A 13,660-nucleotide genomic window follows, 5' to 3' on the forward strand; every position below is an offset into this window, starting at 1 on the left:
AAACCCCAAGTGGCCTCAAGAACCCTCAAGAGAGCTAACAACCGGCCCTCAAGAGAGCTAAGGACCAGACGAATGCAAAGAATATAAATCCTTCCATTTCCCACCATTCAGTCAGAACTGAAGAAGCTTCTTGGATGAGAAGCGGAACGTTGGGGCTTATATATCTATATATATATATACAGGCAGACTTGTTAGCATAATTAGTTCATTCCAGGACCAGACTAATTATGCCCATTTCTCTCTCTCTGTGTGTATATATATATATACATATATACATATACATATGTGCATAATAGCATATTTTAGTACATAAATAGAACTATCTGTACTAAATGCTAATATGCACATAAAAGAATGCCTATATATATTACTACTAAAAAGCTAGCACGGGTAATCCTCGACTTAAAAAAGAGTTCATTTAGTGACTGAAGTCACAACAGCACCAAAAAAATGTAACATTATAGTTTTTCACATTTGCGGTTTGTGTGTATGTACATACATAAACACATACACACACACACACACACACATACATCATACATACATATATGTAAATTGGGCCTAAAATTCCCTTGTAACAAAATGTCTCACTTAGGAACAATTGGACTCAGAATTGTGGTCATTAAGTCAAGGATTGCCTGTAATATATATAGCCATTCGCCCCAAAAGCTAACTTGCCATGGGCAGGGATAGCCCCCCCCCCCCTTCTGACTTGGAGCAAGGACTCCTGTTGGTGTTTGGTGGGTGGCTTATCTCAGCCCAGGAAGCTAGAAGTAAAACACAACTGCACACATATATCAAGCACTACAACGTTGCATCAGAACGAAAGTCCTTTTACTGGAAGCCAGAAAGTTGGTCTTCAACTGAAGATGGGGAATCCATGTGGCTGGTCCAGATGGGTCTGAAGTTCGTGGATCTGTGGCTGCTGCTCCATCAGACACATGGCCCTCCCTTCCTCCCACCCACCCAAACAAGCTCCCGCTCATCTCCTCCAAAGCCTCCTGCCACCCAGTTGCAGCTACTCCGCCGCTGTCAGTAGCAGAGCGCCATGGGTTCCAGTGTGAGGAAGCGGACGTGCATCTTGGTCTCTATGTCGATGCCTTCCCATATCTGGCATTGAAAGGGGAGAAGAAGAAAAAACACCCCCAGAGTTAGTGGAAGAGAAGACAACCTCCAATCCTTCAATCTTAAGGAGCAAATGTTGTATTCCAGAACTCAACCCACAGTTGACTTGGCCTTAGACTTCCCCCCCCACCCCAAAAATAGCTGATGGAAAGAGGGATTCACTCCAAAGCTGATTGTGGACTTCCTTTCCTTCCCTTGGTACCGTTTGTGGTGCCCAGTGTCTTCTGCTGTGAACCTTTTGCCCATCTCCCTTAAGGAGGGCTCTTCTCCTCATTCCTTTGGCCAATTAACTTAACCCTACCACCCTTGCAAAGTTGGTAGATAGAGAAACTCTACTGTAGAAAGTTCGCCCCCGCCCCTCTCCTAAAATGAATATTGCTTTGAGCAATATTTATTATATTTCCCCTAAAAGAGAAATAGAAATCTGAAAGGAAACACCTCAGGGAGCCCATGCTTCCATCAAACTTAATTCAGACAGCCTAAAAAGTTAGCTATGACCCCTGCATAGCCCCCATGGGAGTCTGACAATCAATAGAATAAATGTCCTTGCCAGAGGAAGAGGAAGCTGAAGGGCAAGGCCCAAGAGAGGGTATAAATACCCCCCCCCTCTCTCCTCCATGTGGTCAGCTACCCAGGACCTCAAACCTAAGTGGTCCTGTCCATCAATAAACCATCTTTCCAATCAATCTCCATGTTTCCGGCGTCTTTCTCCCCACTCGGAACTAAACAAGATAGGTATTTCTTCCAACCCTACTCATATAGCGGTTTTTGCAAGATGGTTAACAGATGTTTGGAGAACTACTAGCCCTAAATCCACCCTCTCTCCAGTACGCTGATTATTTGGGAGACTTTGTGTTTGAAAAACCATTACTGGAGATTTATTTCTGTGAATTTGGAAATGAATTATTTTTGGGGGTGGGGGATTGCAGGAGGTTTGAGGTTGAGTAGAGAGATGGCCCTATCTAAGCCAATAAAAATGCAAAAAAAAAAAGATTCACTCACTTTCAGGAAGTCATCAAATGTGATCCCTTCGTAGACCTGATCCGGCTCCTAAGATTAGGAAGGAAAAGAGATTCATTCCAGGAAGGGAACAATTAAAAGGAAATACTCAGAAGAAGTCGAAAAGGAAATACACCTTAACATTCAGGAAATTCCAAAGGTGAAATTTGAATGAAAAACAGGGATATCTTTATGAGGCCTGACCCCAGGGGATATAAATGAAAAGCATAATAAGGTGTTATCTGACAGCAGCAAGAATCCCATTGGCACAACATTGGGGTTAGGAAAACCATCCCTAAGACTAAAATGAAAAAATATGCAGCAATGGAAAAACTGATCAAATATATTTACAGCAGAAGTCTAACCAAATTCACACAGGGGTGGTTTCCTTATGTGCAATGTATCACACAGTAAGGCAAGCTAAAATGTGGTTTGTGACGAAAAAGAAACTGTGTATAATAATTAAAATGATGCAAAAAAAAATGTCCAAAGTATAAAAATATTTAACCAAAAATCAGTTGAACGGCTGTGCAACATATCACACAGTAAGGCAAGCTAAAAATGTGGTTTATGATGAAAAAGAAACTGTGTCTAATAATTAAAATGATGCAAAAAAAATATGTCCAAAGCACTGTTCCCTCTAAGGTGCGCGGCTGCGCAAATTATTGGTTCTTCAAAATTTTGTGCCCATTTTATCATACAATCTTTAACTAATTTAGGCAACAAAAACGGAATGCACAGGTACAGTATAGATACCTTGCTCAGTAGTAGTAACTGTGAAAGGGATCTTGGAGTCCTAGTGGACAACCATTTAAATATGAGCCAGCCGTGTGCAGCAGCTGCCAAAAAAGCCAACACAGTTCTAGGCTGCATCAACAGAGGGATAGAATCGAGATCACGTGAAGGGTTAATACCACTTTATAAGGCCTTGGTAAGGCCACACTTGGAATACTGCATTCAGTTCTGGTCGCCACGATGTAAAAAAGATGTGGAGACTCTAGAAAGACTGCAGAGAAGAGCAACAAGGATGATTAGGGGACTGGGGGCTAAAACATATGAAGAACGGTTGCAGGAACTGGGTATGTCTAGCTTAATAGAAAGAAGGACTTGGGGAGACATGATAGCATTGTTCCAATATCTCAGGGGTTGCCACAAAGAAGAGGGAGTCAAACTATTCTCCAAGGCACCTGAGGGTAGAACAAGAAGCAATGGGTGGAAACTAATCAAGGAGAGAAGCAACTTAGAACTGAGGAGAAATTTCCTGACAGTTAGAACAATTAATCAGTGGAACAGAAATTGCCTCCAGAAGTTGTGAATGCCCCAACACTGGAAGTCTTTAAGATGTTGGATAGCTATTTGTCTGAAACGGTATAGGGTTTCCTGCCTAGGCAGGGGGTTGGACTAGAAGACCTCCAAGGTCCCCTCCAACTCTACTATTGTATTATTGTATTGTATTGTATTGTATTATTGTAATTCTGTTTCTGAGTCTATTTCTATCAATACATTATACAACCTTTTTATATGCATTTGACCCTGGTGCCTAATTTGTTTTATCAAGTTATCCTCATTTTAGATAATACCAGATTTCTGGTCTTTTTTTTCCCATCTAGCCTGTAACTGACCATACTGAAACCAGGTTTGAATTACCCCTTCATCTCTTAATGCATTCAAAGATTTTAACTGTAGTACACCTCTATCCATACTAAGATCTCAATGTTAATGGGATAGAAAGCTGCCACCATGTGGTCAATGCAGGTATTGCAGCCACAAAAAGAAACCCACCTTTTTAATGGGATTTGAGAGTTATTATCCTGGATCGTTATTAAAACCTTATTAACTTTAGTAGGGCAACAAGAGGCACGTTTGCTGCAACACAGGAGCAGAAAAATAAATCATGCTTCAAAACCCTTAAACCGAGTTAAGGCCTATTAATATTAGTAACGTTTTAACAATAAAGGCTAATAACCTTAAAACGCCATTAAAATGTGCATTTCTTTTGGCGGCTGCTACACCTGCTTTGACCAAGGAGGACACTGTTTTCGGGGCCTTAGCATTAGCATTGAGGCCATCATAGACCATTTAAACTCACTTTAAGGGGCTGAAAGAAAGGTCCTTCTGGGTTCGGCTCCAAGACCCTGGAGACGCGGAGGCTGCTTGGAAAGATGGTTTAATGGTGGACAGGATCGCGTGGCTTGAGCTCCTGGTCACGTGCTTCAATGTTGGTGGAGAAGAGGATTAGAGTGAGGGAGGGGCTTGCTAGGCCCAGCCCCACCTCTCTGTTTCCTCTTCCTGGGTAAGAAATGCATTCGGATCGCTTGAAAGACTCCCATGCAGGGGCAACTGCCTAGGCTGCGTTTTGAATCCAGGTTTGGTGGAGTTCTCAGATGCCAAGTGGGGAGTTGGGTAAAGGGCCAATATTATCATGCCCTAATCCCATCCCCTGGAGCTGAAGGGGAGAACTCTTTCTTATGTAAAGGGACTAGCTCAGGTTTTAATGGCTCATGGACAAAGTGGGTGGGGGCAGGAAGCTGCAGGGAGAGTTACTTTGTCTTTTTGAAACATGTTTCTTCCTTTTCACTTCCAGGGAAATAGAATATTCTGCCATTTCAATATTTCCCAGGATATTTCATTTTTCTAGGAGAGGGCTGGGTGATAACTTTCCACAAAGGCTTTTGAAGGATTCCTTCTTCTGTGCCTGTGCTGCATCCCTTTTGCCCTTTTAATATTAATAAAGCATTTAATAATAAAGATACGGAATAATAAACTTGAAACCCCATTAAAAGGGTTCTTTTTGTGGCTATTTCTTTTTGGACCACAGGATGGCACTTTTCCGCTCCCGGGGGCTGCAAAAGACACGGAAGAATTAACCCTGTTTCAAAAGCCTCAAATCGAGTTTAAAAGGCCTAGGATAGCTTCAATAGCCACAGAATATTAAAATGCCTTTAAATGTTTTTTTTCCTTTTGGTGGCTGCAATACCTGCCTTGGCCACGGGGTGGCACTCTCTTGTGTTCACTCAATACTGTTAGCATGGAAATCATGGTAGATCTTTTTAACTAGGTTTAAAGTCTTGAAGAGGCAGGATTCCTTCTTCTGAGCCTCCTGTTGCCCTGTTAATGTTAATAACATTATCATAATAATAAAGATACAGACTAACAACCTTACAGTCCCACTAAAAGGGTTTCTTTCTTTTTGTGGCTGCTGTTCCTTCTTTAACCGCAGGACTGACTCTCACTGTAGGACTGCCTACCCAAAAAGAGGGCTCTCCCTGTATCACTAGCAAAGGAGAACATGTTGGGTTTGGAGAAGTGGGACAGAAAGATTGCACGTAAAGTAACATCAAGGGCTCCTTCCAGAATCAATCACGACTGTATATGAAGTCTCTAAACTCTTCTGGAATACTCAAAATTGCTCTGGAACATGCCAAAGCGATGAAGCTTTGTTCCAACTGCCTTGTGGCTGTTGGAAGTTTCTTCTCCTGATGGCGGGAATCATGTGAAAGTGTCGTGTGCCTGTGAGAATCTCCTTGGTCCCCCAAAGTAGTTCTGTGTCTGGCTGTAGTTACAACTCCATATTGGCTCCATTTGCAGGCCCTATTGCCCTGGCCTTGCCCCAACCCCAACCTAAAGGCAAGAAACCTGGGCTTCTGCTGATGCAGCCTCTTACTATCAGGGATATACGTAGGTTTTATTGAACTTACTTTGGGTTTAAGATTTGTTAAAACTGCAGGTTTTTCCCCCCTAGAAGCAATTGCCGAAATCCAGCTGCTTTCTTTTAACGTTTCTCTACCTGAGCCCCCAGATTCCTTTATCTCCTTATCAGATTCACTCCTGCATTTTGATCGATAGGCAGCCAAACCGGTTAAGCGAACAGATGCAGGCTGAAGGGAAGGCGGGGCTTCAGCAAGATTTCCTTTTTTCCCACAAGATCCACACAAACAACCCTGGAAACTGGTAGGTTTCCATGCATCAGGCTGCCTGTGCCATCTACCAAGCAAGCAGAGGCTGCACCAGAAGTTCTGCTTGAAGGATTGCCTTCAGCAGGCCTTTGAGAGTCAACCTTTCCAAGGTTTCACCAGGACCTAGGGATGGAGAATCAGTGGCACGAGGACATATGATGCAGCCGCCGCTTCTTTCTCCCTTGAAGAGAGCACATCCCATCTCTCTTCAGATCCTTCCACCAACGCACCACCCCCATTTCCACAGCCCAAAGCCCAATCTCTCATATTGGCTCCACAGACTGATTTCTCCATCTATAGCAACAGCAGATGACTATCTATGCATATAATAATTTTCCCCCCTCTCCATAAATGCTAGAATTTTATTTTTCGGCAGCTTTCGCACAGATTTAGAGAAGGTAGGAGAGGAAAGCAGCAAGAAGTGGCTTGAAGAAAGCAGAGCAAAGTGGAGCGATGTGAAAGAACCCACCTGCTAGGAGACAGAAAGGCAGAGCATCAAGTCTGCATCCCAGAAGGCGGAAAGTGCCTGGCTTCCAGCCCTCAAGCAAGGAGAGAAGGGGCGCCCAATTCAGAGGGCGGCCTAGCCAGCAGCAAGGGCAGGAGCTTGCATAAACAGAAGAACAGGGTTCGCACATGGAACCAAATGGGAATTCATGGTTTACTGAATCAGACAAAATGGCTTGGTGTATACCTCATGCTAAGCCAAATGGCGGGTCTAACGTGGTCTAGGAAGCCCAGTTGAGTGAACCGTCCTGAATGCCAACCAAGTTGGCGAGGACCGGACCAGGCAGTAGCGGTTTTCCTTCCTCTCTAGGCCATGTGGGTGGAGCAACTCCTCCTTTGCAGCCATAGAAGTGAATAATGAGATTGTTTCTTTAACAAGGTTTTTGCTTAAGTGAATCCGAAAGGCAAACCGAGATACGCAAAGCCTCAAATGGAAACTGCAGGTAAAATTCTACATGCCAAATACCTGCGTACCAGGGGGAAAAAATCCTTTGGGGGGAGGATACCGAGCTGCTTAAAGCTTACAAGTTTTTGTTTGTTTGTTTGAGAAAAATGTCTTTCCTCTTTCTTCCTTTTAGTAGAGGATGGGCCTCGTTGTGGCTCACAAGGCCCTGTGAGATTACTGTTCCCCGAAGGGAGAGCTTTGCTTTTCGGGCCATACGTTGTCTCTGGATATTCTGCAACTAAGCAGGGCAAAAAAGAAAAAACCAGGGAGGAGTAATAACAACATTGTGGCAGTGTTTTAAAAGGCAAATGTTTGTTTTTAAAGAAAGTGTATCAGGAGGGGACTGGAAATACAACGTTGCTACGAGCAGCCAATTTCTCTAATTCATAAAATGCCAAGTTTGGATCTTCCAAAAGCTGTAAAAGAAAAAAAGGTTCCCCCTCTTCGGCTGCCCAAACGTGCTTGCTGGCATGTTCCATGTTTTCCTCTTGGCAGCCGGGCCAGGAACCCCCTTCATGCCTGCTCTTCCTTCAGCCACTGGAGAAGCTGAGGCACGTAGTAAGTGATGATAACATCAGCTCCTGCAAGAAAAGCGTTTCCAAAATGAAGCTGCTTGCTCAAAGCTTTTTTTTTGCAGAAGAAGTTGGCTTGCGGCTGGAAACCAGGGTAAGGACCATCCTCCACAGCCAAGCTGGCCTGTTGGTGTTATTCTCCCAGGAATCCAACTTCCGATCTCTTGGCACCTCCAGCTGCAGTCCTCTCTCCCTCCCCGCCTTATGCTGGGCACTGGCTTTGGGCTTCTCTTGGCAGAGTGGCAGCCCTGGTTGCCCTCTCTGCCCACGCTCACCTGCTCGCCTGAAGCTGGCCATGGCCTCCATCACTGCCGCCTTCAGGTCAAAGGCCCCGGCCTGCGCCCCATGCCACAGCATGGCAAACTCTCCTGAGACATGGTAGACCGCCAGGGGGTGGCTGGGATGCTGGGGAAACACAGGCCATTTTTCTCAGCAGGGGGAGGGGGCCAGGCACCCACCACTACTGGCCACTCTCGGGACAGAGGGGGGGGAAGGGGCTTACTCTGTCCTTCACTTCCCGCACGAGGTCAAGGTAGGGCATCCCAGGTTTCACCATCAGCATGTCTGCCCCCTCCTTCACGTCCCGATCCTGGTGTGGGGGAGGGGAATACAGCAGAGGGAGGTCATGGGGGTGGGGGGATGAGTGTAGCAGAGACACTTCACGAGACAGGCAGGAGCTGAACCCAACAGCTTTGTTCAATGGGCGGTCAAGTTGGACAGCCACACAAATACACACACAGAGCTTGTTTTCTGGTCTACCATCTCGGCAACACAACACACAGCAATACACATTCCCCTGCTTCTGGGGGGTGGGGGAGGGGTTGTCTGTTCCCCCCACAGCCCTTTAAAGCACTTTCTCAGATAGGGCAAAAGGCAAATCCTCTGACAGGCTTACCTCTCCGATCTGCAAACAGACTTTCACCTGATCCCTTGCAGAAAAGTCTCCCTTGACTTAATCCCTCCGTCCCCCGCGGAAGCTCGCCAATGGGGTCAGCCAGCCAGCCTCCCTCCCCCTTCCTGGGCCAGGGAGTCCACGAGAATGGGCCATTGCCTCTCCCACAACAGACATTTGGCCACAGATGACTCCTCCCTCTGGACTCTGTTGTGGCTCGCCAGTGGAGTTAGCAGCAGATTCGGGCAGTGGGGAGGTTGGGGAGGAAGATGGGCCAGTCCTGGAGTCTGGGGAAGGCTTTGATGAGGGCTCTGTGTCGGAGGCAGAGAAGGGGTCAGGGCCCTCTGACAGTTATCAGCTGCCTTCAGAGTCAGACATCAGTGGGGCAGAAGAACAGCTGGAGCCTGTTCCCAGTGTGTGCATGCGCAGAGTGGCCAGATGAAGGGAACAGCTAAAGAAGAGGGGTCGACTTGGGAGTAAGGCCACAGGGGGACGATGAATGGCCCCACCCAGAAGAAATAAAAGAGGAGCAAAAGGGGAGTGAAGTTTGCAGGAGACAATTAGTTTGCTTCATTGGTTCGTGACTCTCCGAGGCTCCTGGCCAAGTTCTGCAGATATCAGCCTGGCAGCTCCCCAGGCCAGAGAAGGTCCAGGCCCAGCTGGTTCTCTCCCAAGGCCACTCACCACTGCACGCAAAGCCAACCCTCGAGATCCTGGAGGAAGCTGGTAACACCGCCGGTCCCCAAAGGCAGGCTTGGATAAGGCCGCGTCTCTACGCAAACCAGAAGACAACGGATGACACCCCTTCGCTCCCCAGACGCCAAAGGGGCCCCATCAAGTTCAGCTGCCCGCACCTTCGGTCATGGGGGATCCCCCTCCCTGACCAAACACAGCTCTGGCAGCCCTCACCTGAAAGGGCCATAGAAGCAGGAAGCAAATTTGGCACTGTAGCTCAGGACTGACACCTGCCGGGACAACAGCGCAGCCGTCATGCCCAGACCCTGAGCCCCTCCCCCACACAGAGCCCTTCCCCCACCGAGCTGTTCAGAACCTGGAAAGCTGGACTGGGTGCCTCTGAAAGCAGCTCTGGACTCCGGACTGAATTCTCCTCTTCCAGCGACCTGTGAAAGAGGCTCCTGGCTGCACCTGTGCAGAGCCTGCCAGTCCCTCACACCCACCTTATTGCCCAGGTCGTTGGCAACCAAGGCCTCCTTGATCGCATGGATGCGCCCGTCCATCATATCCGAGGGGGCCACAATGTGGCAACCTGGGGAAAGGTGACAGGAGGTGGGGGCAGCTTCTCTAACTGAAGTTCCTTAAGGGAGAAGCAGGGCAGGGCAGGATTCTGACTTTTGGGGGGAGTGATCCAGCCCCACCTCAGCTAAGGATCCGCCTATGCAGTTCTGCCTACTCCTCCCAACAGCTAGTAAGTGCCTTACCTGCCTTGGCGTAGGCCAGGGCCACCTCAGCGAGTCTCCGGCAGCTGGCCTCATTCTGAAGGGTGCCATCTTGCCAAAGGAGACCTACAAGGCAAGGCAAGTGCTACTCTCCCTGCCTTCCCGGGGACTCTGCGCCTATTGGCCCCCGATCAAAAGGGAGGAGGAGGAGGCACAGGGGCTTACCGCCAACGCCCGCTATTAAGCCACTTTGACCTCAGAATACCAAGCTTCTAGTCCTTTCCGAGCCCAGCAGCACTCACCGCAGTGCCCATGCGAGGTGTAAGGGCACAAGCAGACATCACACGCAATCAGCAACTTGGGGAACAAAGCGCGGATAGTCCGTATGGCCTGGACAACGGGCATGTCACTGGCATCGGCTGCAGAGCCGCGCCCATCCTGCGGAGCAGAGAGGAGAGAAGCAGCTGCCCACCTGCCTGCCTTAGAAGTAAGACCCTCCTCCGCCCAGGAGTCGTGGCTCAACCGCAGCTCAGGAGTGCACCTTTATGGCCCGGCTTGGGACGCCGAAGATCAGCACGCAGGTCAGCCCATCGGCTACCAGGGGGCCCAGCAGCTGCTCCAGCTTGTTCACCCCGTACCTGGGGGGGGGGGAGGAGTCACTTGTCAGCTCAACCGGGCAACTCACAGAATGGGAGGCAGAGCCCCAACAGCCAAGAGGGTCAAGCCAAGAGGTTTGAACCCAGAGATGATGGAGCCCATGAATATCTACTACTTCTGTCCTACTATCGCAGCACCATTGAGAGTGTCCTGACATTCTTGCATGGTACGGGAGCAGCTCCTCAGCGGACAAAAAAGCTCTCCGGAGAATCATTAAAAGTGCCCAGAATATCACCGGGCTCTTCAGCTACCAGCCCTGGACGACACCTTCGCATCTCGCTGTTCGAGGAAGTTGCACAACATTCTCAGAGACTCTTCCCATCCTGCTTACAATCTTTTTGGACTGTTGCCTTCTGGCAGAAGATACACAACAATTAAAACTTGGACCACACGTCTTCTGAATAGCTTTATATCCCAGAGGTATAATTGCACTCAACAATGAACTAAAGGGCCACCATCAGGGAGCTCTTGGACAGCATGACTTGATCTATTGTGTGGATACTTGGGTGGTTTAGGAGCGGGGATTTTTTTGGTGGGGTGTGTGTGTGTTTGGGGATTGTCATGTGTGTTGGGCCTGGTGTCTGGGTGTCATGTGAATTTCGTTGTAGGGGTATACTCTGTATGTATGTACAACGGCAATAAAGTTTTCAAATATCTGGCCGGGGGTGGGGGTGGGGGGCACTGCAGGCTCGGCTGGCCAATTCCAGCTCTCCGCATGGAGCCCCCCAAAATAAAAGAAAATAAAACTATCTCTAGAGCTACAGGGAATGTGATCCACCCCACTCTGGTTCTCTAGAGATCGACAGGTCAATTAAAAGTGAAATTTGGCTTTTCGCATGGATTGCCAGCCCTCGGCCTCAATCTTCAGTAACAATGGGGATCAAAGCAGCCGTGCGTGTGGCGAGAGAGGGGTTGGGCTGGGCGACTTCTCCGAGCTCACACACACATACATGCACGCGCCTGTTCCTTGCACAAGCGGGCAGAGGGAGTAACGGGCACACCCTGACATCTCCCCATGGGCTGGGCTGGGCTTTCCTCAGGTGGTTATCTCCAGCAGGCAGCGGGCAGGATGGGAAGTTTTTCTCTTTTGGAAGTTTTCCTGGGGGGGGGGGAGAGGGAAGAGGAGCTTCTACAAAGGCTTTTATCTCCCAGCTCACCCACAGGCCCAGGCAAAGGATGGTGTGTACACCCACACATACCAGCTTGGAGTTGCTTGAAAATGTGCTTTTTAAAGCAAGAAAGAAAGGAAGAAAGGAAGATCAACAAATGGAGAAACCAGTACAAACCGGGAAATGATGAAAAGACAGAAAATACGAAATAGACTGTAGCAAATAAATAAGAGGACGTGGATACAAAACGGGTCAAATGTAATAAAGGTTCTTATGCATAGAATATATAGAATGTTGTATATAGAATGAAGAAAAAAGATGTCTGAAATAATATCAATGCATATATGTATGTATGTATGTATGTGTATGTATATGCATATGTGTTACAACCCCTGATATGCCCAAATATTCCCTGGCTCAGCTGATAAGGAGGAGAGCCTGTGGCTTAGTGGCTAATACATCTGCCTAATATGTAATACAGCCCAGGTTCGAATCCCAGTAAGGTTATGGCTAGCTGATGAGAGCTAAATAGCTTGAAATAGATCTATACTAGTCTCTTTATTTATTTATCAGCAAAAATACAACACACACACACACACATATATATATATATATATATATATGCATTTATATTATTTCAGACATCTTTTTTCTATGCATATATAGTTCTGGTTATATAAGACTTACACGTGCAGATAAAAGAATCACAACCGATATGCACAAGAAGCCTCGTGTGTTGCAAAGATGGGATGTTTGCATGAACAAAATTAAAAGTTTTTTTAAGTGTGTTTTTTCTCCTCTTACCCCCCCCCCCCAAAAAAAACCCCAAGCAGCTTTAAAGGGGGATTCCGAGGCAGGGAAACTCAAAGGAGGCCCCTTCCCCTCCTCTCCTTCCCACCTTCCCTGCCACCCCCGGACCCCAAACTCTCTCCCCACCCCCACCGCCACCCCCACCCCGCCCCCCCTTTCTGAACAGGCCTCCCCTAAGGCCTCCCCCTCCCCCCCCCGGCTCCAGCTCGCAGACGGGCCAAGCGGGCGCTGCTTTCAGGGCTTTCCAAGGCGAGCAAAGGGCCGCTTTGGCCTTCTGGCAGCCGCGCTCCGGAGCTGGAGGGAAGCCGCCAGGCCGACTTACCGAGCTTGGCCGGGCAGACTGGCGATCTCCTCCACGGCATCCTGGCTGTCCCTGAAGGGGTCGAGGGGGGGAGGGAGGCGGCGTCAGGGGGGCTGGGGGGTCGCGGCCGCCCTGCCTCCCCCCCCCGACTGAGGCACTTACGTGACGAAGACGGGGTAGACGAGATGCCGGGCGTGGAGGGCGGCGGCCGTCGCCTGCCACGCGCGGAGCACCGGGTGGAAGTAGCCGCTGTGCAGCGGGGGCTGAGCCTGCATCGCGCCGCTTCCCGAGTGCGAGGCTTTTGCGCGGCCGCTGGACAGCGGGACCTCCCCCGGCAGGGAGGCTGTCCTGGCGGGCGGAGCCGCGGCTGCTTCCCCCCCCCCCGAAGGACCGCCCCGCTTAAAGGCTTAAAGGCCCAGCGCGGCGCTTCCCCTTGCCCGGGGATGTCCGAACTTTTCTGGCCGGCCGCCGCTTTGGAGACCTATCGCAGCGGTTCCAATGCGGCGGCCTCTCTCCAACCGATGGCCTTTCCGGCGCCCAGGGCCCAAACTGGACTGCGCGGGCATGTGGGATGGGAAGCCCAACACCAGGTGGCCGCCTTGGCATGCCTGCCCATTTTCTGCCCCCCCCCCAAACCCACCTGAAAACAGCTTGGAAAATGGTAAAAAAGGAGGCTGTTTCTGGGCAGTTTTCTGGAGCTCTGGTGCCCACAAAGGCCAGCTGGCTGGCAGGCAAAAACTCCCCCAAGTGCCCTGGGTTTTTTGCCCATTTTTGGGGCGGTTGTCAGGCTGTGCTCCAGTGCCCACCAAGACCAGGTGGCCAGCAATCAGAAGAGCAGCTGGCAAGTGAGAGGGCTCAGGGTGCCCCCAGTTCACCATCACAGTTGCTTGGCT

General features: G+C 49.1%; 2 protein-coding genes across 6 annotated transcripts; both read right to left on the bottom strand.

The window, feature by feature from the left end:
* Positions 1-817: 817 nt before the first annotated feature.
* LOC309399334 (calcineurin B homologous protein 3-like) lies at positions 818-7,092 on the bottom strand. Of its 4 annotated transcripts, XR_014176505.1 has the most exons (5): positions 6,772-7,092; positions 6,550-6,683; positions 4,214-5,232; positions 2,128-2,175; positions 818-1,110 (listed from the first exon to the last, which is right to left on the bottom strand). XR_014176505.1 is itself a non-coding variant. In XM_081967066.1 (3 exons), exons 1-3 carry the CDS (start codon positions 2,995-2,997, stop codon positions 1,033-1,035), a joined length of 243 nt encoding a protein of 80 aa, XP_081823192.1. In that variant the 5' UTR covers positions 2,998-3,425; the 3' UTR covers positions 818-1,032. The 4 variants fall into 4 exon arrangements, 1 of the variants encoding a protein (XP_081823192.1); XR_014176507.1 differs by lacking the exon at positions 6,772-7,092 and having other exon boundaries at positions 6,550-6,764; XR_014176506.1 differs by lacking the exons at positions 2,128-2,175; positions 6,772-7,092 and having other exon boundaries at positions 6,550-6,764.
* A 232-nt stretch (positions 7,093-7,324) lies between these two features.
* Positions 7,325-13,123, bottom strand: ALAD (aminolevulinate dehydratase). 2 transcript variants are annotated; one of them, XM_081967064.1, is made up of 11 exons: positions 12,930-13,113; positions 12,789-12,839; positions 10,432-10,528; positions 10,193-10,328; positions 9,933-10,016; positions 9,672-9,760; positions 9,403-9,458; positions 9,178-9,265; positions 8,104-8,190; positions 7,877-8,006; positions 7,325-7,610 (listed from the first exon to the last, which is right to left on the bottom strand). In XM_081967064.1, the coding sequence occupies exons 1-11, from the start codon at positions 13,040-13,042 to the stop codon at positions 7,543-7,545; spliced, it is 999 nt and encodes a 332-aa protein (XP_081823190.1). In that variant the 5' UTR covers positions 13,043-13,113; the 3' UTR covers positions 7,325-7,542. The 2 variants fall into 2 exon arrangements, with proteins under 2 accessions (XP_081823190.1, XP_081823191.1); XM_081967065.1 differs by lacking the exon at positions 7,325-7,610 and having other exon boundaries at positions 9,545-9,760; positions 12,930-13,123.
* Positions 13,124-13,660: the final 537 nt, after the last annotated feature.

This window comes from Natrix helvetica (genome assembly GCF_964273705.1).
Source record: "Natrix helvetica genome assembly, chromosome: 15".
Taxonomy (NCBI): domain Eukaryota; kingdom Metazoa; phylum Chordata; class Lepidosauria; order Squamata; family Natricidae; genus Natrix; species Natrix helvetica.

What these genes read in the sequence shown, in the direction of transcription:
- LOC309399334 (XM_081967066.1), bottom strand. Translation starts at nt 2,997, where the DNA reads ATGCAGCCTAGAACTGTGTTGGCTTTTTTGGCAGCTGCTGCACACGGC. An exon ending in AGTTACTACTACTGAGCAAG is followed by an intron (nt 2,176 to 2,880) that starts GTATCTATACTG and finishes TCCTAATCTTAG; the next exon opens with GAGCCGGATCAGGTCTACGA. An exon ending in CATTTGATGACTTCCTGAAA is followed by an intron (nt 1,111 to 2,127) that starts GTGAGTGAATCT and finishes TTTCAATGCCAG; the next exon opens with ATATGGGAAGGCATCGACAT.
- ALAD (XM_081967064.1), bottom strand. Translation starts at nt 13,042, where the DNA reads ATGCAGGCTCAGCCCCCGCTGCACAGCGGCTACTTCCACCCGGTGCTC. An exon ending in CCTGGCCTACGCCAAGGCAG is followed by an intron (nt 9,761 to 9,932) that starts GTAAGGCACTTA and finishes ACCTTTCCCCAG; the next exon opens with GTTGCCACATTGTGGCCCCC. An exon ending in CCAACGACCTGGGCAATAAG is followed by an intron (nt 9,459 to 9,671) that starts GTGGGTGTGAGG and finishes TTGTCCCGGCAG; the next exon opens with GTGTCAGTCCTGAGCTACAG.